The sequence below is a fragment of the Mustela erminea genome, chromosome 8 (assembly GCF_009829155.1).
Source record: "Mustela erminea isolate mMusErm1 chromosome 8, mMusErm1.Pri, whole genome shotgun sequence".
In the NCBI taxonomy this organism is placed as follows: Eukaryota; Metazoa; Chordata; class Mammalia; order Carnivora; family Mustelidae; genus Mustela; species Mustela erminea.
In genome coordinates, this window is record NC_045621.1 from 56672749 (window position 1) to 56699548 (window position 26800).

Sequence of the window (26800 nt, forward strand, 5' to 3'; positions counted from 1 at the left end):
GAAGTAAAGGGGTGTCAAGTCTAGGTTGGTGACCTAAAGACCTAAAGCTGGTTCTACAGGGGGTAGGTCTAGTGTACTTGTGGCTGAAGACATTAGTTTCTCTGGAACTAACTAACCTGGCACAGTTTCATGTTTTGGGATCTAGAGCTGAGCTTTTGAGAGTGAACTACTAGAGGTCTAACTCAGAAATCCTGGCTAAGTTACCACCAAAGTCCATGGAGGAGATGGATTAATAAGAATGTTACCTAAGTAATGGATCAGAATTCCACAGCAAAGTGGCAGTGACTGGACTGATAGAGTTGCCTATATGTGCCCATTCACTGTGCTTTGAAGTATAACAGACTATTCTGGACTGAGTAAGCCCCTGAGATTCTTGGACAATGAGGGGGCAGGATGGGGAAAAGACTTTAAGAGGAAGAATCTGGACTTCTTGCTAATAAAGGCATACGTGGTATTGAGCAATAAATTTCTACCTTGAGGGTGCCTGTGTGGCTCAGTTGGTTAAGCAACTGCCTTTGGCTCAGGTCATGATCCCAGAGTCCCAGGATTGAGTCCCACATTGGGCTCCCAGCTCCATCCATGGGGAGTCTGCTTCTCCCTCTGACATCCCCTCTCATGCTCTCTCTCTCTCTCTTAAATAAATAAATAGATAAATATCTTTAAAAAAAATTATACCTTGAACCTCAAGGTATAATTATACCTTGAACCTCAAATGTCACACGCATTATACTTTTAAAAATGACCAGCTACATGTCACCTCCTGGGAACCTGTGGTAATTGTTTTAGTTGATTTAGGCATAAAGAAAACATCAAGAAAGCACCAAAGGATGTGGACCATCGATGGAAGGAATTTTAGTCAAAGAAAACAGGAGAGAGGAGTGGTATTACAATCCCTTCCACTCACGAGGCTGATGTGCATTCCAGTGTGTGTACTGCACGGGCTCAGACTTCTGTCCTGCTGCTGTTCTCCAAGTGTATTCTCCTGTATCATTTTGATCTTGAAGAGCGATCCAAAAATAACTCTCCTTCGTTTTTACCACACTACTGATCAAACTGGTAATAAAAGCCTGTTCAAACCTTAAAAACGGAAAAAGGAAATGGTTATAGTAGGTTTCTGGGCAATAAAAAAATGTCATTAAAGCGTAATGAGGTACACAGAATGGCACCAGAGTAATTCTTTCTGATGAATTCTTCAGAACATGGAGCAGAAAAACACTCAAAGACCCCAGACATTACTAATACATGCCAAATGTCTGTGCAATTCCCAGAAATAGATGAGTGAGGAGAATTTGAGTCTCAAAGACAAGGCTTAATTCTTCAAGGAATAGAGTCCAGCTCCACTTTCGGAGTATAGGTGGTAAAGCCCATCAAGCTAGCAATACATTTCTTGGCACAGCATGTGCTCTATTTTGTAATTAGGTCACATATCACATACCTTGCCATAATGTGTGTGCAATGGGGGAACTGGCAGTGGGGAGGAGGAATGAACATTGCCAACATGGAGTTCGCATGCACCCACCCACCACACTTGCCTGGTGAGAATGGAACAGAGATTGGAGTCGCTATTTTATGTCTCCCAAATCGGTTTATTCACAAGCACATGGAGTCCTTGGCTTATTCAAATGTGTTCAGATGTACACATTCACTGAAGATAAATTTAAAACCCTAGGAACTAATCCAAGGATGTGCACCCACTAATATTTTCCCCACACAACTGAAAGAATTAGTATTCATTGATTGGTGGCAGTCGTCCTTTCCCAACATGAATGCATCAAAAGTAGAATCTGGAAAATTTGTATATATGCTTCCACATGAATATTTGATAGAAAAATATGAGTATTAAAACTTAAGTAGCATTGAAATTTTAAGCTAAGTTGTAATCTATCTTGAAAAATTTATTTCCAATGCATCTGAAGTTTTGAAGAAACACATTTCAAACAGTGGTAAGTTTTGGCCAGAAGCGCTGAGTCAGTGAGGAAGGGTAGGCTTGATGAAATTACCCAGGAAACCTAAGAAAGCAAATTAGACTTTTTCATCCAATTCTGGAATTGTTTAGTTACCATGCATCCTTACGTTGCTAAGGGAAACGAAATCCATGGGGTCATTCAAGAATAGAAGAGCCTCAAAGGAAATGTGGGGTAGGGGAGAAATGAGCACAGAAAAAGTAAAAATTTTAATCATTATGAACATCACTACCAACATTTAATGATCTTAGGCATCCATGACACTCATCTTTGCAGAGCATATGGATTTTTATTATGGTCTAGTAAATATTTTCTGTACTCTACTAATAATCCAAATAGCACACATGTGAAATTAGAAAAGTTCTTTTTAACCAGATTGCAGTGGCAGAATTTTATGTAAATGTGTTTTAAAGGAAAGTACATAAAACTAAACATTGTCTAGATGCTATCGCAATTTTCCTTATGCTTCCAGTGGTTCACGCTCTCACAATTTAGGATCTGCTTTGCCTTCTCCTCTCTGAGACAGAGTAACATTTTTATCGTGCCCAGCCAATGCTTTAACTGCTGTCTTAGGAGGCCAGTGAGGCACTACATCATGGAGGCTATGGCCAGACCACCATTACTGTGCTGGTTCTAAACCCAGGGGACAATGCTGGTTCTTCCATTACCTTGTACTACAGCATTTATTGGATAATAGAGAGGAACGTGGCCACTGATACCATTATTCATGACAACATTTTGCTTTTGTTCCCTGTTGAGTTTATTTAGTCCACTCTGATTCGCTCTTTTATCACTAATAATGATTGCTTAAAACAATAGACACCTTGTGCTTCTTAAATTGGCAAGTGTTTTTTAAGTAGTTGCTTATAATACTCATACAGTATATCCTAAAACCTTAAAATCAGAACCCTCGTTTTCTTGGTATGGTTTAGAAGATATCATTGTTAATAAAGAAATTCAGCAAATATATCTTTCTCTTAAATCATATATTCTAAGAACTTAAGTCTAGATCACAGCATGCAGCCTTTTGAGTGTCTATTTCCAACAGATAAAGAAACAAGAGGACATTTTATATTTGTTATCACTCACTATTTCATTCCAAACACTTAAAAGGGTTGTGAAAACTCTGGTTTACAGTAATAGAACAGATGATCTTTTAAAGTCTATTTTGGCCTTGTGTTCAGAATTCTTCATCTGAGAATATTCCAGAGTTTTTTTATGTTTGGACTTTTTGCCTGGTTTCACTGGATTATGTAATTCAAACGTTATTGTGACTTAAGGAGCAAAAAGTAAACATAAATACATGTTTTTATATTTTTATTTGAATCAGAATAACATATCCAAGGAATTCAATAAAGTAAACATTTTTATTTTTTAGAAAAACAAATGATAAAATACTTTCCATATGTGTAACTACTTATAACATCAAATTTTTAGGGAAATAATTCTTTTTTTTTTTTTTTAAGATTTTATCTGTTTATTTGACAGAGATCACAAGTAGGCAGAAAGGCAGGCAGAGAGAGAGGAGGAAACAGGCTCCCCACCGAGCAGAGAGCCCATGCGGGGCTCGATCCCAGGACCCTGGGACCATGACCCGAGTCGAAGGCAGAGGCTTTAACCCACTGAGCCACCCAGGTGCCCCTAAGGAAATAATTCTTAAGCTTAGAAAAAATTTTTTTCCAGTGAACTCCTTAAAGAAGTTACGAAATCAAATGTGCATTTTCAATGTAAATAACAAAAATATATCTTGAATTTCCATCAGTTTGATGAGAAATTGTTACTCATGGTGCTAAACATTACATTTTAATTTTAAAAGTGCAATTTGAAGGCAGCAGTACTTATTTTTTGGATACACTGAAATTTTTTTCATTTCAAAATAAAATTTACATTTCAAAATGCACACCTCAAAAGGAGATATTGTATATTTGAATCTCTAACTGAACATATTTCTTCATCCATTTAGCCAGTGACCAATGTAGCTGAAAAAAAAAAAAAGAGGTTTCTTGTCTGTGAATAACACAACACTTAGCAGACAACAGTACTTGATGATTATGTTTGTATTATCTAAAATAAGAGATTGAAAAAATAATGAATGGATGTAGCTTCACTAGAGAGCTTATTTCAATTAAAAATAATACTGGTAGTTTTACACTATAGTGATCCAGTTAGGAAGTTTTCAACTTTGAGCTGAATAATTACAATAGGATTTCTTTTAATAACACAGGTGATAACATTTTTAATACCATATTCGAATAACTTACTCTATTGTGGAATGAATACAAAAATGAGAAATTTCTTTCTCTTTCTTTTAAATAAAGAACAGAAATAAAATACTAGTAGTTTCAAAATGGGAGACATGCATCATGATTATTGCCACAAAAAGTTTTTGGTGGCGTTCCTCAAGAACTAGAAATATTCGGTTTCTGGCTGTTGTTTATCGCAAAAGACTAGAAGAGAAATATAGACTTAGAAAAGATACTTAACATACACACAAAAAATATACCTAGAATAAAAAATTCCAAACTGTTAATGACAGTTACTTTTGTTAACTGTGAATGGAAGAGAAGTGAGATTGTTCGGGAGGGAGGAGGAATGTAGGTGAGAGGGCGTGTTCACTTTTAGTTTATATTCTTCTGGCTTGCTTGAATTTATACCAATAAGAATGTTTTTATTGCATAATTTTAAAGAGGACAACTAAAATACGTTTTTAAAAAGAAAGTTAGGGGTGCTTAGGTGGCTCATTTGGTTGAGTGTCTGGCTCTTGGTTTCCACTCACGTCATGATCTCATGGGTTGTGAGATTGAGCCTCAGGTCATCAGGCTCCACACTCACTGCGGAATCTGCTGGAAGATGCTCTCCTCTTGCTCCTCCCCACGTCCATGCATGCACACATGCGTGTGGGTGTGTGAGGGTGCTCTGTCTCCCGCAAATAAATAAATAAATCTTCAAAAATATATAAAATACATGAAAAAGAAAGGTAATTGGATTCTATTAAAAATGTGTTAGAACTAATAAATTCAGTCAAGTTCGGGATGCAGTCAACACACAAAAATCAGCTGCATTTCTGTACACTAACAATTAAGAATCTGAATCAATTCAATATATAATAGCATCAAAAATAAAATAAATACTTGGGAATAAACTTAGCTGAGGAGGCAAAAACTTGTACACCGAAAACTACAACACATTGTTGAAAGAAATTAAAGATCCAAATAAATGGAAGTAGAAAAATCCACTTTAAAATTCATATAGAATTTCAAGGGATTTCAAGCCAAATATCAAAAACAAATATGAAAAAGAACAAAGTTGGTCTCACATTTCTTGATTTCAAAATTTACTGAAAGTACCACAATAAAAAACCGTGTGGTACAGCATAAAGACAGACACAGATTAACAGAATAGATAGAGAACCCAGAAATAAACACTTGTATATATGGTCAAATAATTTTCCACAAGGGTGCCAAGACCGTTCAACGGGAAAAGCACAGTCTTTTCAACAATGATTTTGGGAAAACTGGATATTCACCTGCGGAAAAATACACTGGGACTCTTCTTACATCATATGATTTATAAAAATTAACTGGAAGTTGATCAAAGGCCTAAACACAAGAGCTAAGCTTATAAATCTCTTAGAAAAAAATAGGGAAAACTTTTCATGACATTGAATGTGGCAATGATTTCTTAGATATGACACCAAAAGCACAGACAACAAAATAAGAATGGATAAGGTGGACTTAATCAAAATTTAAAACTTTGTGCATTGAAGGGCATCAACAGAGTGAAAAAGCAACCCACAGAACAAGAGACTGTATTTGCAAATTATGTATCTGATATGGGATTAATAACTAGACTATATAAAGAACTACTACAACTCAACAACAAAGAATGAATTGCCCAATTAAAAAATAGGTAAAGGACTTGGAAAAAAAAATTTCTCCAAAGAAGATATACAGATGCCAAAAAGCACATGAAAAGACATTCAGTATCACTAATCCTTAGGGAAGTGTGGGTTGAAACCACAATCAGATACCATTTCATACCCATTAGGATGGCTATTATATAAAAACAACATAACAAGTGTTGGCTAGCTTGTGGAGGAATTGGAACTCCTGAGCACTGCTGGTGGGATTGTAAAATGATGCTGCCAATATGGAAAACAGTACAGTTGTTCCTCAAAAAATTAAAAGTGGAATTATATCAGAAAGTTCACTTCTGGATATACTACCCAAAATAACTGAAACCAGGGACTTGAAAGATATTTGTACATTCATGTTCATAGCGGCATGTTTCACAATTTCCACCAAAAGGTAGAAGCATCTCATATCTATTGTATGAATAGATAAACAAAATGCGGTATATACATATTATGGAATATCATTCAGCCTTAAAAAGGAAGGAAATTCTGACACATGTTACAACATACATTAACCTGGAGGACATTAGACTAAGTGAAATAAGCCAGATAGAATAGCACAACTACTGCATGATGCCACTGACGTGTTAACTTAGAGCAGCCAACCACATAGAGACAAAAAGTAGAATGACTGTTGCCCAAAAGTGGGGGCAGAGGGAAATGGGGAGTTATTATTTATGAGACTGACGCACTACCTACTGCACTAACGAGGCACCTAAGAGAGTTATTATTTAAAGGGTACAGAATTTTAGTTTGGGAAGATGAAAAAGTTACAGAAATGGATGGTGGTGATGATTGTCCAATGATACAACTGTACTTAGTGCCACTGAACTGTATACTTAAAAATTGTTATAATGATCATTTTATGTTCAACATATTTTATCATAAGAAATAATTAACAGCAAAAGTGTTTAGGGAATATGGTGGTTGCAGGAAAATAGCACAGCTGTAAAAATGCTTGGAGATAATGCATATTTAAACCTAGAAGAAAATGAGATACTGCAGGATTTCTTACTTTTGGGAAAATGCAAAAAATTACATGTTATTTGGATTATTTTATGCCAAATATTCCATGACTGATTGATTCAAGATTTAGATACATATGCATTTACACGATTATCCATCATAATGATAACTCTGGAACTCAAGTTTTGCAGTTATGCACTATCTGAAAGTAGTGTCCAGGCCTGAAAAAATTTTGTAACCGTTATCAAGAACATAACATTCTGCTATTCCCCAATAAGGGTCTGTTTTTCTTCCCCTCTCTATTCCACAAAGTGTTAAATGTCCTAGACCAGGAGCAGTTGACTGATAACAAAAGAAATAAGTAATCTGTAGCAGGTGGTTCTAATTGTGCCCATCAAATCTGTTCTCAATTGTGCAGAAGAGTGGAAAATCAATTAGCAACTATAAGCTTGAGCACTGGTGAGTGACAGAAGTGTCTTAACTCAAACAGGAAATCAGTAATGGAAGAAAATGATTACCAAGGCAGCGAGTGGACACTCCTGAATCTGAGGAAACTTTCCGTTTATTGCCCAACCTTCTCTGACAAGAGATGGTGTTGAAAAATTTTGTTGTGCCTTGTCAGTCAAAGAGTGGAGTGGAGTGTGGGTCATTGTTTCTTACCTGATGGAGTCTGAGTGAATAAAAATGGAAAGCACGGGGCCCTTCCTTTCCTCAACCTGCATGTCCTGTGTTGGAGTCACTGCTCTGGGTATAGACGTGTTTGCAGGGCAGTGTACACGCGTGGCAACTGTCTGGGAGAGATGCCTCACCGGGGCTAGTGGAGAGCACTGCGGGAGCTTGACTGTTCACTGAGTAGCATACTAGCACAAGATCACCTGGGTGGGCCTACAAGGTTGTTGACAGAATGAAAAAAAACTTACCAATGCTATAGGTTTGCTTTAGAGTGAGGTCGTACATTAGTATTGGCTACTAAATACACTTTATCAAAGAAACAAACGTTTTATAACATGCTCTTGTATCCAGTTTTGGAGGAAATGAAACCAAGGAGACTTTTTTTCCAGACACTTTCTGTTATTTGTGGGAGGTCTCCATTCTTAGAAAATGAACCCTTTGAATGCTAACAGATTCCTGCCCTACTGGGTCACTATGGCATTATACGTTATCTGTAATGTCACTTTGTTGTTTTTTTTTTTTAAGGGTTCATTTATTTATTTGTCAGAAAGAGAGAGAAAGAGAGCAGAAGCAGGGGGAGTGGCAGGCAGAAGAAGTACACTCCCTGCTAAGCAAGGAGCTGGATGTAAGACTCAATCCCAGGACCCTGGGATCATGATCTGAGGTGAAGGCAAATACATTACTGACTGAGCTTCCCAGGCGTCCCTGTAACGTAACTTTGAATTTATCCATTTATTGTGTTCTTCTACTTCCTTCACTTGTTTTATATTTCTATGTTCTATCTCTAGCTCCTGGCCTGCAAGTGGCACCTGGACAATTACACCATGACTTTAATTTCTCTTGTACAACATGCCAGTATTTAATATGGTACCTCTTGCAATATAGATGTTTAATAAATAATTTTCTAATAAATGCCTGACTATTGTTTTTTTGCATTGTCAGATAGCTTATGAAAAATAATTAACACACTGCCAGGTATGTGACAGGTATTCAATGAATATTACATACAAAAAAGAAAAGATTAAGACATAAGAAACAGGTGAAACAATTAGACTTATTTTCTTCACTGAAAAACGTAATTAAGTTATAATTAACAAAAGAGCATAGCTTCATTGATCAGGCTCCTGAATAAAGCCCAATATTGGCTCACTTACTGGAGGACTTCTAACCCAAGGTCTTCTTGAAACATTTTGGGTGGGTGATCAAGTTGAAGATAAAGACTTCCTTCTGCCTGGCAGCTGGGAAGAAGGAAGGTAGAACCAGAACAACACTGAGATACATCAAGGGTGGTGCTATTCCTGAAGGAAGCATCTCCTGAGCACAAAATATCTCACTAGGCAATTTATTTTGACAACTGCTGTCAACCAGTGGTGTATGTGCGTGTGTGTGTGTGTGTGTGTGCGCGCGCGCATTCTGTGCAGGTTGGAAGAAAAGACTAGGAAAGGGAGAGGTAAGAGGAGGAAGGAAATACTAGTGGCTTTGAATGTTGACTTCCTCTGCAAGGAGAGGAGAGAAAGCAATAATTCCTCCTACAGGTTAGACCTATGTCCAAAATGTTTCTGGATAAAACCCTAGTGTCAATTGTCTTGTTTCCGTGGCTTCAGTGGATATTTCTAAAGGCAGTGGCCTCAGTAAAAAAGCAAGTGGCTAGCTTTGCAGGTATAAGTTCCCATGCAATTACTGAAGGGTTCTACCTTGTTTCTGTCTTCAGCTTGGAGGAGTCGATTTCCCTTATTGTTCTCCTGGCATTGTTAGTGACACTCGGGTCACTTCAGGGGTTGGTATTTTATTCGCTATTACAAATCTATACTATGTTGCAAATTCTGTGGAGTGTCAAAAGGACACAGTTTCTCTCTTAGTATGGAGAAGACACCTGTGCACAGAGAAGTCTACATCTAAGCAAATATAGAGCTAAGAAGCAATGGGGAAGCATTTGAAAATATTCCACATTTTAGCTATACTTTTTTTTTTTCAGTTAGAGTTCACATTTATTGAGTCCATAGCCAAAGCCACATACTATGCCTTTGACATGCATTATCACGTTGTATTTTTAATTTATTTTTTTAAATTTTTAAATTTTTATTAACATATAATGTATTATAGCTATACTTTTAAAAAACACATTACTTACACATACTACATTAAAAACATAATTTTTAAATAACATACTTTGTTTTCAATATAAGCCTTTGGATAAAATCTAAATACAATTGAATACATTAGCAAAACTAAATAATTAATAAAGCTTTATGGAAAGTAAAAGTCATCTTAAATTTGCTCTTTATTACTCAAAAATTGATTTAAGAATATGATTTGTTATATGATTTGTTATATGATTTAAATTCATCTCAATCAATAATTTAAAGAATTTAATACTCTAATGTACAGTACACTTTAGATTTTGACAAGTTACTGATTATGGCTAGATTTTATCATCCCAGGAGCACTGCTGTCAAAAAAGTACAGTCATATTTCTGATAGAAAATTTCTATCTTACCTGTTCGTAATGGTTACAAGGGCAGGAGGACAGTAATAACCATTGGAGGCATGATCAAAACTTCGAAGGACAGTGTCAATTTTGTAACAGAATCCACCATGTCTCTCCCATCCCTTAAAAAAGGAAATAAGAAAATTAAGGACATAATCAGTTTTTGTGTATTCTCACTCAAAAGTCAAAACTTGAATTTTTCTCTTGAAATCTTTGTATGTATCCTATCTGATAATGCCATTAGCTACAGACACTTCTGTATTTAAGTAATGATTAAAACCTAAAAGTTTTAATTAACCTGTAATCTTAAAAAACCTAAATCAGATGAAAATAAAGGGGACACTCACTCAAGATTCTCTCTTTCTTTCTCTCTGTTCAGACTTACAGAATTTCATGGTTCCTACAGGATGGTAACAATTAAGAATGTTGGCTTTGAAGGCAGAATGCATGGGTTTGAATATTGACTCTACTACCGTGAAGCTTTATTTAGTCTCTAAATGTCTAAATTTTCCCCTGTGTGAAATGAAGATAATAATAGTGTTCTATGGAGTTGTTCTGAGAATCAAAGGGACACAGTACAGGCAGAGATCTTAAATAGAGCCAGGAACTCAATATGAGCAATGAAGACATATGTATCTAGATAATAGTGTATATTTTTTCAACTTTCTTTCCTATTGCTTATTTCATGATATCCCACTAAGATTCATCGAGGTTAGAGAACTGGATAAAGTCACAAGCCAGTGGACAAGCTGGTCTGGAACCCAATTCTGATGTAATCCAGGATGGTCTTAGCTGCATCATAATATTTCTGAATAGAAACTGGCTGGCTAAAGTGTGTGTGTGTGTGTGTGTGTGTGTGTGTGTGTATAAAATTCTAAAATCAACTGGCTATCCTTTGAGAGAGAAAGAAAGCAAGCTTTGGTACTTGAAAAAAAATGATAAATGTGTAGCTCCATGGCTCCGCCCCGAGAGCAATGAAGGGTGGCTCTGTTCTTTAAAATCATATACTACAGGAGACATGCATTCATTAGTCTTCTGTACTTCAGCTGAGTTATTTTAGTCCTTTTTCTTTCAATATTATAAAATCACATCTCTTGCATCTATCTATTTTTATGTGTTCACCAGGTTTTTTTTTTTTTTTGCATTCATGAGTTTTAAAATACACTTTATTCTGTGTCATGCCAATACTTGACGGATTTTGATCAGATATAAAATGATTTCTGCTATATTTCTTATAAAAGGTCTCAGTCTTGTAGTAAATTAAAGTAAACCTTATTTTAGAACTCAGCTATTTTAGTTCAAAACATATTAAATGAGGTGTGGACCATAGGAGTTCCACATCCAGCCAGCCAGGATGAGCTCTGAACTCACTCTTCTAACCTCTCCCCATAACCTTATCTGTGTGAGTAGTTGACAGTTCCAGCCAGAACCCCCTGGATCACTCCAGATGGGGTTGGAGGTTAGACTGCTTTTGTATTTGGAAGGACAGGCAGAGGAAGGCTGACACTTTGACCTTTCTAACAAAGTATTCCTTCTTCATTAGTAGTTTTCAGATCACAGGCTGCTTAGTAAAGTAAAAAAATCTGAGTACTGAACAGGCTCAAGAAAATTGGCGGGGGGTGGGGGGGGGATGTGGCATAGTAATAACCAGAAAAACAAAGCCTCTTTACTACAAGCCTTTGTCCACACAATGAAATTGGGAAGAATAATTGACTGTATCTGTGAGTATCTTTTGTCTATGAGGCACCATTTCATTTTACATGATGGTGATGACAGCCAGTACTGAAACAATTGCTCATATTATACAATCCCAAAAAACTAAGAGGGAAAAAATTCTTTTTTTTTTTTTTTGCCTTGAAATTACCAAAAAAAATTCCCCCTTTATGTAGTGCTTTTCATTCCTGTGACTTATCTGTTCCACAACTGGAATGCTCTATTTCCCGCTACCCTTCACTCATTTTGCCCAACACTGTCTGCCACCTCCATAGGCAACCATCCAGTTTGTTCTATGTATTCATAGGTCTGATTCTGCTTTTTGTTTATTGATTTTTTTTTAGGTTCCACATGTAAGTAAAATCGTATGGTATTTATCTTTCTCAGACTTATTTCACTTAGCATTATACTCTGTAGGTCCACTCATGTTAGTGTAAATTGCAGGATCTCATCCTTTTTTATGGTTGTGTAATATTCCTCTCTCTGTGTGTTTGTGTGTGTGTGTGTGTATACACCACATCTTCCTTATCCATTCCTCTACTGATAGACATTTAGGTTGCTTCCATATCTTGGCTATTGTAAATAGTGCTGCAATAAACAGAGAGGTGCACGTATCTTTTCAAGTTAGTATTTTTGCTTTCTTTTTTTTTTTAAAGGTTTTATTTATTTATTTGACACAGAGAGAGAGAGATCACAAGTAGGCAGAGAGGCAGGCAGTGGTGTGGGGGGGAGCGGGGTCCCTGCTGAGCAGAGAGCCCAACACAGGGCTCGATCCCAGGACCTTGAGATCATGACCCAAGCCAAAGGCAGAGGCTTAACCCACTGAGCCACCCAGATGCCCCGTATTTTTGTTTTCTTTGGGTAAATACCCAGTAGAGGAATTATTGGATCATATGGTATTTCTATTTTTAATTTTTGAGGAACCTCCTTACTATCTTGCGCAGTGGCTGTACCAGTTTACATTCCGATCAACAGTGCATGAGTGCATGAGGGTTCCTTTTTCCCCACATATTCACCAATACTTGTTATTTCTTGTGTTTTTGATTTTAGAGATTCTGACAGGTGTGAGGTGATATCTCATTGGGGTCTTGATTTGCATTTCCCTGATGAGAACTACGTTGAGGATCTTTTCATGTGTTTTTTGGCCATCTGTATGTCCTCTTTGGAAAAATATCTATTGAGGTCCCCTGCCCCATTTTTAGATTGGATTATTTGGGGATTTTTTTTTTTTTTTTTTAGGTGTTGACTTGTAGAAGTTCTTTATGTATCTTGCATATTAACTTCTCATTGGATATACCATTTGCAAATATCTTCTCCCATTCAGTAGGTTGCCTTTTTGTTTTATTGATGGTGTCTTTCATTGGCAAAAGGTTTTTATTTTGATGTAGTCCTAATAGTTTACTTCCAATTTTGTTTCCCTTGCTTTAGGAGACATATCTAGAAAAATGTTTCTACTATCAGTGTGAGGGAAATTACTGCCTTTGTTCTTTTCTAGGGTTTTTATGGTTTGGGAGTCTCACATTTAGGTCTTTAATCCATTTTGAGTTTATTTTTATGTGTGGTGTAAGAAATATTTTATTATTTTTTAAAAATATTTTATTCCATTTATTTGACATGGAGAGAGAGAGAGAGAGAGAGCACGCACAAGAAGGGAGAGTGGCAGGCAGAGGGAGAGGGAGAAGCAGGCTCCTCGCTGAGCAGAAAGCCCAGTGTGGGGCTCAATCCCAGGACCCTGGGATTATGACCTGAGCTGAAGGCAGATGCTCAACTAACTGAGCCACCCAGGTGCCCCTGTGAGAAATATTTTTTAAGTTGATGTTGCATGTACAGACTGTTTAGAGAAGTGCCATGAAGCAGTTGGCTAAAGGAAAGGAAACTTTTGAAACCATATTCACAGACTGATACATAAAGAAATTAACAGGACTTTCATCATAAAGTTAGAGAGCTGGCTCTGAACTTCAAATTTATTTTGAACTTTACATACTGGTAATGCTAGCCAGAAAAGGAAAGCAGTGTACAAAAGTTTGAATAAAATTTCAGTTCTGTTTCTGCTGTTTAAGAAATTAATTTCCTTTTCAACAAATGCAACATGTTGAGTTGCCTTGAAAAACCATAGTAAGGCATATTTTTTTTTCAATATTTCTGATTAGATAGAAATTAGATCAGCAATCAGCTCTAAGTAATTCAGGAATTATAATGATTAGATATGATGTTTGGTAGTATGTCAGCTATGGCATAGGTATTATTGATCTAGAGGATGAAGAGTAATTCATTATGTTTACACACTGACTAATGAATAAAATGCAGTTTCTTGGAAAGATGGGTTATCACTTCATTGAAACATAAATAACTGGATTAGAAAAGTAAAAACATAAATAACTGAATTAGAAGAGAAAATAATTAAAAATTGCATAAAAATCCAGGTTTGGGAAGTTTTTGAGATGCATACAAATCTCCAATATTTAAACCCAAATTCCTTGGTTTTGTGTATGTGTGTGTGAAAGAGAGAGAGCATGTGTTGAGAACTTTAGTGCAGGATATTGAATGTATTTTAAGAAATTTAAAACAGAAGTCTACCTTTTAACTGAATCTAAAGTACTAAGTATTTTTTTACTTTAAGTACCGAAAATAAGTATGTTAAGTACCAAGAATCATTTATTACTGAAAATATTAAAGTATTTTTCTTATCTCTTTCCCAAATAATAAATATATTGCAAACACGCACTTCTTGCCATTACTCTACTCAAATATTTAAGTTTAAGAAGAGAGAAATGGAAGGCAGGACTCTTAGTGCAAAAGTGCACTCTCCATCGAAGGAATGTTTTTCGTTTCACTCTGAGGGTCTTCACTGGAAGAGTAGGAAAACCACCTGTGAGATGCATCAGATGGCAGGCACTGTTTGTACAGATGGTATAACAGAATCATTTAGGTTTCTAATTTCAAAAGAAAAGTAGTTTAGACTGAAGGAGCAACAATCCTTTGCAGCTGTAAATCCTTCATATGCCCCTAGCTGATAATCGCTTGGTTTGCTAAAAAAAAAAAAAAAAAAAAGAGCTGTGCAAGATCAGAAAAAAGGTGGGGGAAGGAAAGAAAGAACAGAGATAGAGAGGGGGAAAGAGAGGCGGAGGAAGCAAGGGCAGGCGTGAGAGGGAGAGGGATTCACTTTAAGTTGCTGTTGAAGAAATTATTCCAGTTATGAACTCACTACACTGAACAAAACGTCAACAGCACTTACCTCTCGACAGCCTGATTCCGTGTCAGAAGGGGCATGGCCTGCTTTCTTACAAATGTAAAAAAGTGTTTCGTCACAATTTTTAACTTTCCAGTGTCCCTCCTAAGTGGAAAAATGTTACAACATGAATGAATACACGTCATCATTGATGCTGGTAGATAACATCAGTTATTTTGAATAAAAATCTGATTAATGATAAGTGTTTCAGGATGGGGTAATGAGTCAGGACTTTGTGTGGTCCTCAGAAGGGCCTCTCTCCCTCTCTCCATGGGAGTGGGAGGCCCTGACTATGAACAATTCTAAGACACGCAATCCCAGATTGGCAGGCAGGAGAAGAGGGGCCATTAATGTTTCTTGATAGTGTGCTAAGCTTAATATTGGGTGATTGTCATATATAATCTCAATGTTACTATGAAATAGGCATTATTATTCCCATTTTAAAGGTTGGATTTAATATGTGTATAAGGTTCTACAGTCAGTAAAATTTGGAACTGGGATTTAATACCAGGCTCAGCCTGGATTTACATTAAGCTGCTCTCAATTTTTCTTTTAAAAGGATGGGTTAGAGCTGCGATTCTCAATCTTTGCTGTGCACCAGGATTATTTGGAAGGGTTACGAAAACACCGATGACTAGGCCTCATAATTAGTGTGTCTCATTTAATAGATCAGGTAGGACCTAAGAATTTGCATTTCTAACAAGGTTTCAGTTGATGTCGATGCTGCTGACCTGGGGACCACGCTTTGAGAATAACTTGGATGTGACCAAGTCAGAATGCTGCTGCTTCTCTTTAATCACTTCTAAGTGTAAAACCGAATACTTTGCTATTTAATGGATAAACCTGATGCTGGGGGAATGCCTGGAAACTACGATGAATCACCCTAGATAACATTATAATAGCTGAACTTTGTGTTCAAGCCACAATGTCCTTTATTACTCATTTTCCAAAGCCCTGCTCCATTTCTTCTTTATATGACAGGCAGATACTTTCATGTCTTCTAGTTCTGCAGACGGCTGCTCTAACATCCTACATTAATAATGAAATACAATAACTGCTAACAGATTAAAATTTTATCCTCCCAAAGGATTTGTTATTTTAACACAAATCAGACCTTTAGGCTAAAAGCATACAATTCAAATTTTAAGTGGTATCTCAGGCAAGCAGGGTTTCAGGGGAATATGAATACTGTATAGGGGGTTGACTCCTTCATCTGTAAGAACAGCTCTGGAGCGCCCCCCTGCCCAGGCTTCCAGCAAACCACCCAAAGGATAGTGTCAGGCATACTGCAGTTGCTTAATAACAACTGGAGGGATGGATGAATGAATAAACAGGTTCGTAGGCTCTCACATTCAAATTAGGCATCAACCACGCTTAGGTAACTTGTTAATTATAGTAATTATACTCATATTGAGCTCTACGTCAAGGTAATAAATGTTACTTTTTATGCATCTACTATTTAAGGAGCTACTGAGCAACCCGAAAGGGGGACACAAATATCACACTTATAGCAGCATTGTTCTGACACATTCTGTAATATTAATACCTGTCCTTACTCTCTAAAATACAATTTTTCTGTCCAAATGTTGGCTCCTGTTCTGTGAACATGCTAAGTGAAATACCAGTGTCTATCAAATGAAAAAGGAGACCATTGGTAGGAAATGAAGGTCATCTTAATTATCTCAAAACCAATGAACCAATAAAGCATCAAATATTGTAGAATAAACAGTGATGGCCTTTAGCAGTTAGACCCTAGACAAACATTTAGAGAGGTCATTGTCCCTCTTCAAATGTGACTTGAGAACAACCTTAGCATTTAAATTGTTTCTGAGCATATCTGAGACAGCCTAAAAGATAATACAATGAAATGGGCCATAAGAGTAAGTGCTAGAACTTTTCTGAGTTTGGTTGGCAGTTACTTTGTCAAGCTACTTAAGTAACATTTAATAAGCTGCACTTGGTATAGTATCCTGATGGTAGGAAAGAGTAAGAATGCCTACCAAATCCTTTTGACTTAAAACTCAAATGGTGAGGAGATTAAGTCTATTCTAAATATAATAAATGCTTCACATGGCTTGCGATTAAACAAATTTTGTATAATCTAATCCGATGCTTTAGATAAATGAAAGACTACAGCATAGAGATAAATGTGATGTTAAGCCCACTGGGACTGCTATATACATGTGAGGAAAAGAACAAGATTTTCCACTGAGTCAGTTTTCAATGGGGTTACACACACTGTAGAAATCCTTTAACGTTAATCGGATAATGGAGCTTAAAAGCCATCAGTCCCTAGAGTAATTTCCTGACAGCTCAGATTGTCTCCTCACACCTTCACCATAGAGGTCAATGGCACCATCATCCACAAACATGGCGGTCGCTCAAGCCAAACACCTACCCCACATCTAAGCTAGCAGCAATTCTATCCTTCAAAGGATGTTTGAATTTCTCTGCTTGTCTCTAAATTCACTACCCCAGTTCAACACTGGAGTAGCCTCCAAACTGGTTTCTCTGCTTCCATTATTCCTCTCTCTTATCTCTCTCTATGTATGAGCCACAGTTACTTTTTAAAATGTAAATCAAACCACGCCCTTCATCTCCTTGAAGCCCTTTCGTCATTCTATAGCAGGCCTATAAGCCTCACATTTTTGGATTCCTCCTGCCCCCTCTTCTATGATCCTCTCATCAGTTCTACCTTCAAGCCACTCTGGTCTTCTTTTTTATTATTAAACGTGGAAAGCCCTTATCCTGCCTTTGGGCATTTATACCATCTGCCATCTGCTGTCTAGAATGTTCTTCCCCTGCTCCTCAAGAGGGATCCCCCCCCAAGTCCCAGCTTAAACATCACCTCCTAGAGAGCCTTTCCTGACTATCCTGTCTGAAGTAGCAGCCCCAACCCAAGTTTTTCACCATTATGTCATGTATTTCCTCAAAGCTCTCATCACAAATATAATTACCATGTTTTTCCTGTGTGCACACGTTTATTGCCTAGCATATAAGCCCCAGGAAGAGCAGGGACTGTGTCTGTCTTCATCTCTGCCACAGCCCAAACCCCTGATGAACATGGTCCTCAAGTGAGCATTAAACAGACAAACCAACTTACAGATTGCTCTGCTGAGACACATTGCTGGCTTCTATTTAGAAAAATTTGAGGTTCAAGTATGTGCCAATTAGTAAAGGTGACTGAGATGCCATTAGACCATTCAAAGGAAACTGGAATTTTATTGCTGCTCAAACCAATCCATGTTTCTGATGCATTTTCTGTAAGAGATAAATGTAAATTACAGGAATCCTATTATATGCAAAGGAGATAACACACTGAGCCTGTTACAAATGATTTCTTCTTTATTCATTCATGCAATAAAACCTGTTTAAGTCTTGGTATACAATACCTACTTAGATCTTTTCCCCCTATACTACCCCATCTGCTTGACACAGACGTTGGAAGTGGGACAGAGTGTGATCTAAAGCCAATGCAAGGACAAAGCTTAAAAGCAAGTCAGATTGCTGGGACTCTAATTAGTTTCTGCTACTATATGAAAAGTAGATTTGAACAGTATGGTTTTGCCTCTGCCTAGAGAAAGGAAAAATAGCAAGGTCAACTGCATTAGGAAAAGGGCACTTAAAGAAAAAAACAGCCCTTTACAATATATTTTTTCTTGCCTTTTTTTTTTTTTTTTTGCCATGAGAAAAAAGGAGCAGGAACTCTTAGAAGCATTAAAATGGGAGCAATGGGGTTGCTAGAAAAGTAAATAAAGTTTGACAGCCCAGGTAAGGTGAAAAGACCCTAGGAGGCTGAGAGAAATGTTCAAGTGCCCCTATTGAGACAGAGGCAGCCACAGGATTCTTTTAATCTCAAATGCAGGAGGTGAGAAAAAGTGACAAGAGAAGGATTTTTGTTTTCACTCTAAACTAAAACCTAACTTTCAAAAGGTCACCAGAGTAGACTCTGGAGATTTTTTTTTTCATTAAAAAAAAAATTTACTCTAGCTCCAGTGATTTCAATGTTTTTTCAGCAGAATCCTATGGCATATATATGACATAGGTGGGGGGAATGGTTCTGATGGGCAAAAGGCGGGTGAAGGCCTAGGAGCTCAGAATTCCTGAACGTGGCACAGAGCTTGAAAACCACTATACCGAATAAATTTTCACTGGTTAAAGTTATTAAAATCCAGTTATTTATCTCAGAAATTCCATTATTGCTGAGATCACAGGACCACACACACTACTGCTATGTAGTGACCACAAGGCTAAATTACAGGTTTAAGTTCTTTTATTAAAAGTTTCTGGAAATGATCTTTGCCCCTTAAAAAAAAAAAAACTTCTAATATATCTGGCATATGTGAGGTGTTACAAAATTTCTGAGCGTATATTTTGTAAAAATCCAATGAATTTGCACTCCTGGATATTAATTAGAAATTTGAGATATATATGCCATAAGTAATCACTTTTAAATAGCTTGATTTCTTTTCAACTCCACTAATAAAGATAGTGACTACATTATATTCATATCTCTTAAATCAGAGACATTTGGCACTTACCATCTCCAAGGAGGGTTACAAAAAACTCCACATCTGCTAATGAAGCCATGTTTATCAATGTGCTGTTATCAGACTGGCAAGAATGCAAAGCTTCCTTCCAGGTCTTTTTTTCTTTCTGAAGTTTATAGCAGTTATGACTGTGGGGATTCCAGCCAGGCTCACAGTGTGTTGCATAATATTTCCAGGCACTTTTTTCTTTTTAAACCAACAAAACATAATGTCATTTTCCACAATTTTTAAAATGTTTACTTATTAGACTTAATATAAATTGTCATCAACATATGATTACTTTAAAAATTTGAAAAACAGAGACACATGAAACAATGACATATAAGCTATCTAAATCTTCAGAGTTGAGACGGATTCAATATATGATCTAGATCTAGATCTAGGATCTAATGGATCTCAGTGCTTCATTTTACAGATGAGCTAAGGCACAGAAGTAAAGAGATTTGGAAAAGGTTACACAAGCCAAGTGAAGAGTTAGAGGGCGGCTAGATGTAAAATTTAGCAGTTAGAGTTCTGCATTTATTTTTTATTTATTTATTTTTTAAAGGCACTTTTTTTTTTAAAGATTTTATTTATTTATTTGAAACAGAGAGAGAGAGAGATCACAAGTAGTCAGAGAGGCAGGCAGAGAGAGAGGAGGTAGCAGGCTCCCTGCTGAGCAGAGAGCCCGATGCGGGGCTCAATCTCAGGACCCGGAGATCGTGACCTAAACCAAAGGCAGAGGCTTTAACCCACTGAGCCACCCAGGCGCCCCTAGAGTTCTGCATTTAAAAAAATATTTTAACACTGGAAAAGGAGTATTACGAAAAATAGCTTAAATGGCATTCCCAAGATTTTATGTACAGTATGTGGGTGGGGGCAGATACTTATCCTCAACTGAGAAAAAGCTTGAAAATCTCTGGAGGTTACTTCCTCCAGAGCAGAGATGACAAATAGCTTTCACCTTTAGTTTAGTCTAAGTGTCTGTGTTTTCCCTCTGGGTTCATGTGGACACTGGGTTAGACTTACAGGAAAATAGTGCCATGTTGCTTTGGCACGGGAAGGGGAGGTGATGGTGTACATGTCAAATTTTGGCTCTCCCTTTCCAGGATCTTGTCCTCAACCTGGTTATTAGCATTTTTACTTTATTTTATTAACCACAACTGAGTGCCTCCCTCAAGCACTAATTTAGTTAGACATAACTCCAGGGCTATTTGGGAAATGAGACATTGTTTTAAAATTGCTCTGGGATGCTGACAGCAATTAGAATCACAGTCCAAGAATGTTAGAACATTTTGGTGTCATCTACTCCAGTAGGTTTTAACCCTAAGTAATAAAGTCATGGAGCCCCTTTTAAAAATGGAACTTTTAAACTTCACTCTATGGGTAAGATAAAAAGTGAAAGAGGAGCTTCTCTGATTAAAGCAGGGGTGGAGACAAGCAAAGAGCCTAGGGATCCTGAAAACATAGTTCATCAAAAGAACCTGTTAAACCTGGCGGAACAGAAAATAATCCAAACTAACAGCTTCATTACCCTCCTTTGTGGTCTTTGGATCTCAGTGAGTAGATCCAGAGTAAATAAAACAGAGAAAAAAAAGGATGGCAGGAAGGCATAAGAAAGAAACAGTGAAGAAGGAAGAAACGGAAAAGGAAGAGTGATAGCAATTTCAGCATGTTTTTGACATAAATGAAAAAACTCCGCATAAAAAAATGGCACAACGCTTCTTCTTTCCCCTACACTCCCTTATTCCACCCTTGGGCTTAGCCATTTAAAGGAAAATGAAAGTTAAAGTCTGATTGTAGGGAATAATATTTAAAAAGAATAACTCAGCTCATTATTTGAAATCTGGAGCTGTTTCTAATTATCCTGGTAATGATTCTTTTAAATATGGTTATATTGTTATTTCTACATTCTGAGTGAAGACATTAATTCCCACAGAAACTAAAAAAGAGCCACTAGACCTTAAAAACAAATAATTGGGCTTCAGGTATTAGATTGTAATTAGGTGGTATTTAAGGCTTTGTTGCATATAAAAGTTTGTATGTCAGTTCAAGGAGGAGGGTAATAAGAGATTCAGAGTGTACTAAGGGATCAATGAAGTAAAAGAATTTTATAAAACCATGTCCTAATTTATATTTAATTCCAAGGTACCCATAAATAAAACTCAAAGCTAGAATAGAAAAGAAAGCTTATCTTGTTTATCTCACGCAGAACAACTAAGAATGGGAAGTTTTGGGTTTTTTTTTTAAGATTTTATTTATTTATTTGACAGAGATCACAAGCAGGCAGAAAAGCAGGCAGAGAGAGAGAGGAGGAATCTCTGCTGAGCAGAGAGCCTGATGTGTGGCTCGATCCCAGGACCCTGAGATCATGACCTGAGCCAAAGGCAGAGGCTTTAACCCACTGAGCCACCCAGGAACCCCAGAATGGAAACTTTTTTCCCATCCAAGTACTAACCAGGCCCGACCCTGCTTAGCAAAATGGAAACTTTTTTAAAAAAAGAAGCAGACAATGTTTTCAATGTCTAGGTCATTTTGTTCTGATTTTTAGTAAAAAATTTAGGAAAACTAAAAAATATATTTTTTAAATTCATGGTGCCTTTGGAATAATAGATATTATCTATTTGCCTATATTTATTTATATAAATATAAAAACTAGTCTTAAATTATGAATTATTAGCAAAAATGTAAAGGAATTTTAATAGATTCAGAGGACAGATAAGCAACTCATAAAAACAACTTAAAGTAAAAACACTTACCAATCCCTTCTTGATCAGTGTGGTTTAGATATTTTTTACATATATAAGGCAAGGTAGAGTCACAATCCCGACTCCTCCAGGCATTTGGCATAAATGAATTAAATGTTCCACATTGATGTTCAACAAATGGCTCAAAATTTATTTCTGAAAATACAGTGTATGTTTAATGTCAGAGGCAAAATCAGTTAGTTTCATATATATCAGTGTCATCTTATTTATTCAAATATGATATATTCGATATATATAAATGTAGTTTTTAACATCAAGGAGATAGACTTTCTCTTTGGCATGTATGGCAAAATCCTGTAAGATGTTATATTATATTTATGATTTTGCAGTTGAAGTCCGTACATGACAATGAAATGATTTCCCAAAGGTAGCAATAGCTGATTTTATTGTTTTAGAGAAATATTTGGCAATTTGTTGCTATTTGTAAAACAGTTGACAGGAGTCTTGGCTCTAACCCAATCCTCCCGCAACTTTGGCTAAATAGCTTACCTTCTTGACCTCCATTTTCTTGTCTGGAAAATCTTGTCTTACCGGGAGTTCAGGCAAGCTTAAAAATGTTTATAAACCACTTTTGAAATAACATGACTTATAGATACGTGGGAAATAGCTGCTGTGTGAGGGGTTGGGATATTGCCACCTGTCGAAGGCACAAGAAACAAAGCAGGTACCTGGGTTCCAGTTCAGGTAGTTGAGCGGTGTTCTATCAGACCACTGCCAACCAGCATTTTCATCCAGCTGATTCAGACCTATCCACATTTCCACGGCTTCACTGCCTAAGTGCTCTGAAATGAAGAGAAATACCAAGTTTCAACATACGCAAACAACCTCCTCCCCACCATGTTACACTTCTTTCTCGTTTTACTATTCCTGAAGGACGCGGTCATAAGTGAACTCCAGTCCATAACAAAGGGTTCCAAGTGCTCCTAAACCCCACTCTGAAGCTTCAGAGTAACAGAGTCAGCCTCTGCCATCTTGAGAAACACAGAAGTTTCCTAAAGGCTCACCAAAAGCAATTCTTTGGCTGTGAAGGCTTTAATTGAAGCATCTGGAAGTGCTGCCTCTCAATGATCCTCAATCCCCCAAGACTACATGGTTGTGAATTTGATTGAGACCATCTGATTTGTGTGAGCTCCTGCACTTAAGAGTTTTAGATGGCGGAGGAAGACATGTACAGGAAAGCCACTCTAGCCTTAGCTTGAAGGTCCAGGATTCCAGCTTGCTGAGGCCACCATCGGCTCCAAGCAAGGATGGAACAGGAAGAAGTAATGTTAAATCTGAGTAATGGGTGTATGTGTGTGCACGTAAAATTTTCTGCACTTTTCAATATTTTTGAAGTATTTCACAGTTAAAGAATTGAACAATGTAAAGAAGCTTTTCTTTAGGGACCTGGCAAGGAAGAGAAAAGCAGGTAAGTATTGTTGGTGAATGGAGGCAAGTCCTCAAACTTAAGAAAGTACGCTAAAGCAAGCAGGGAGGGGGCTTGTCTGAATTCTAAAAAGTGATTCTAGCATAAAAGAAAACAGAAGAAAACAAAACAACAAAAAAGTCAGCCCGAAACGTAGAAAGCCAACCAGGGAGAAGTACGTAATGTAAATTCAGGGATGGCTATTTTTCCGATTGGATAAAAAATATTTTACAGTTGTCTATGATGCTTTTTAAGTATTTAAAATGATTAGAAAGTTTTATTAACATGAGGGTAAAATGCAATCTACTAAATTAAAATGTTAATAGTGTTTCTGGATTTGGGATTATGGCTACCCAAAGAGAGAATGGATTCACCAAAACTGATCATATATAATGCCAAAAAGAAAGCCACAATAATTTCAAAAGAATCTACATGGTGTATATTATGGTCTACAATTATATTTCAATTATTTTGATTTTAAAAAATTAAAGCACAGCCTTTAAAATCCCCCCCCCAAATTATTATAGAACGAATTTTGGAAAACAGTGTCAGAAAAGTAGTTAAAGGGACTAGTTTCATGACACTTTCAAATGTTGCCATTTAATCCTTTAATCTATAAAAGGGAGAATTTTTCTCTTCCTTTCATGGTTCATCTGCTTCAGAATCCAGTATATTTTGAGTCAGATGCAGGGCCCCTGCCTGAGACTCAGGCCCTGATAGTTGACTTATGAATAGGGTCCAAAACTATCCCAGTTTGCCAGGAAAACTTACAGTTTAGCTGGTAGTTTCAGAATAATTACAACTCACAGCCTCTTTTACTCTCAGAAGACTCTCAGTTTGGATCATAATTTATATGATCACCCAGATTATAAAGATCATTGTATTCACATGACAAGCCTAAGCATCCTCTGTGATTGAGCCTTTCAGTTCAATGGTGGAAAACCGAAAGAATCCACTCCACTTAGGAAAGAGAAAAAGGGGCTTTATAATTTTGAGACCTCAGAAATCCCTGAACAGAAACAGCGTTATCATTCACAGGTCCCACCCTTCCAAAAACTCCTTGGCATTTACACAAGCGTCTCTTTCTGATGTTGATTTGATTAGTCCCTTCAGTAACACTATCTGATTAAATCATACAATGGGTATCATGATGACAAGAGGTGGCAGCGAAGATGGAGTGACAAGATAGAGAAATGTTCGCATTTTGTATCAAGTGATATTTTCAAATAACCTAATGAAAATACTTAAATAGCAATTATTCTTATCGTAGAGTTATTTTGAATGGTCTCTGTACAGTTGTTTTGACAATACACATATCACTTAACAATACATATAAAAATCACTGGGTAATTTATAAATTGTGTTTAAGGTTACAAAACAAGCTTTTTATTTTTTTAGTTTTTAATTTAATTTTATTTTTTCAGTGTTCCAAGATTCATTGTTTATGTACCACACCCAGCGCTCCATGCAATATGCAAAAAGAGCTATTTAGCTTTACAACTAAATTGGCTCACAATTTTGTAGTGATAAACTCAAACCTAAATTCTTTTGGATATTTCTTGGTATTTGTGACAGCTTAGATAATTTCTTATATCATAGTTAATTAATGTTCACCAGTGATTAGCAAGAAACTAGACTGATCATCATTAAAAAATACCTTGGTCAGAACAGGGTTCCATCTTTATGAATAGACTTCTGTCTCCCTAAGCAATACCTGAAATCTAATTATAGAATTGTGGTATTTAAATCAAAGTCTCTGACATATCTTATTTCTTTCATCGTTATTCAAGTTTGATGAGTAAGTCCAAACCTTCTTATTAGAAATCCTGACAGTCAAGATAGATAACAATGATAATTCATACATGCTATGAAAAATTTTCTGTAAAAACTATTACAGGCTAATAATGATATTGGAAATTGGTGTTTTCCTGAAGTATGACTCACTCAAATCAGTCTTGACCATAATTTCCTACTTTTGCATGTCTGTGGGCAAAGGGGCAAACTTGTGCTGTTCAAGCATTTGTTATATTTCTTCTGCAAAGTATTAATGACTTCCAAAACTTGCTTCCTCTTTCACCCAGTGAATCTACTTCACAAACTTACAGAGTAATAATCGGGGATCTAGGCTCAAAGGTAAGTGCAGGGATGATTTATGATAGCAACAAATAAATAAAAATAAAATAAATAATTTTATCTATCACTATCTAATAGTAGGAGGCTAGATACATATATTATTCCTAACCTATAATACTATGTACTCACTAAAGATTATGATGCTTGTCTCTATTTTTAGACATAGACAGGTGCTTATTATATGTTGGTACATGAAATAAGCATATTATCAAACTGCGTGTGTAGTTGTTAAATGGTTAACACAAAATGAGTGTTTGTTATGTATGCCAGGCACCTTTCTAAGACTTTGCCTGCATCATAACGTGTAATCCACACTGCCAACAAGTAGCACTGTTATTACTTCCATTTGATGGGGGGGAATTTGATGCACAGACAGGTTAGGTCACTCTGCTGGGAAGTGGTAGAGGAAGGAGTCCAACCCAACCAGATGGTTCTGTGGTCCCTGCTCCTATCATTCATACATTTATTCAAAACTATTGTTCATATATACAATATATGTATGCATGCCTTTATATATTTTTTCAGAAAAACATGGTTCTGTTTGGATTGTGGAATTATGGAATATTTTTCTTTCTATATACTTGAAATTTAAAAATTATTCTAGAATAAATATGTGCTACACGTGCAATAAAATTTGAAAAAAAGTCAGAAACTTTTGATAAGAGTTACTCATTTTTGTGATACTTTCAAATGTTTCTAAAAATTTTTGGAAAGCTGTGTAAACATACCTACAAACACATTTAATCTATAAAGGAGAAGTAAGAGGGGAGTTTAGGTGATGGGTAAAACCCAAGACTCAACCTCTTGGCACAACTCTTTTGACATATTATTGTCATATCCTGTTAGCTAACATGTGTGTGCTTTTGCTTTTCCAACCAAATTTTAAATTCTTCGTCATCCATGAGAAGGCCTATGTATCTGTGCATATTCACTGACAGGTGAGATTTTGTTTCATTAATAAATGACTTAATTATTTATTAATGGAAGCTGAATAGCTAAGATCTCCAGCAGAGCAGAAAT

The 26800-nt window shown here is 36.6% G+C and overlaps 1 protein-coding gene across 1 annotated transcript in view; it reads right to left on the reverse strand.

The window, feature by feature from the left end:
* Positions 1-26800, reverse strand: part of PLA2R1 (phospholipase A2 receptor 1) — a 119256-nt gene that overhangs the window by 60937 nt on the left and 31519 nt on the right. Inside the window, exons 5-11 of the mRNA XM_032355709.1 lie at positions 22911-23024; positions 22234-22377; positions 19487-19681; positions 18049-18206; positions 14952-15050; positions 10013-10125; positions 905-1077 (exon numbers count right to left, since the gene is read on the reverse strand). Coding sequence (XP_032211600.1) covers positions 905-1077; positions 10013-10125; positions 14952-15050; positions 18049-18206; positions 19487-19681; positions 22234-22377; positions 22911-23024 — 996 coding nt within the window. The remainder of the gene's footprint in view (positions 1-904; positions 1078-10012; positions 10126-14951; positions 15051-18048; positions 18207-19486; positions 19682-22233; positions 22378-22910; positions 23025-26800) is intronic.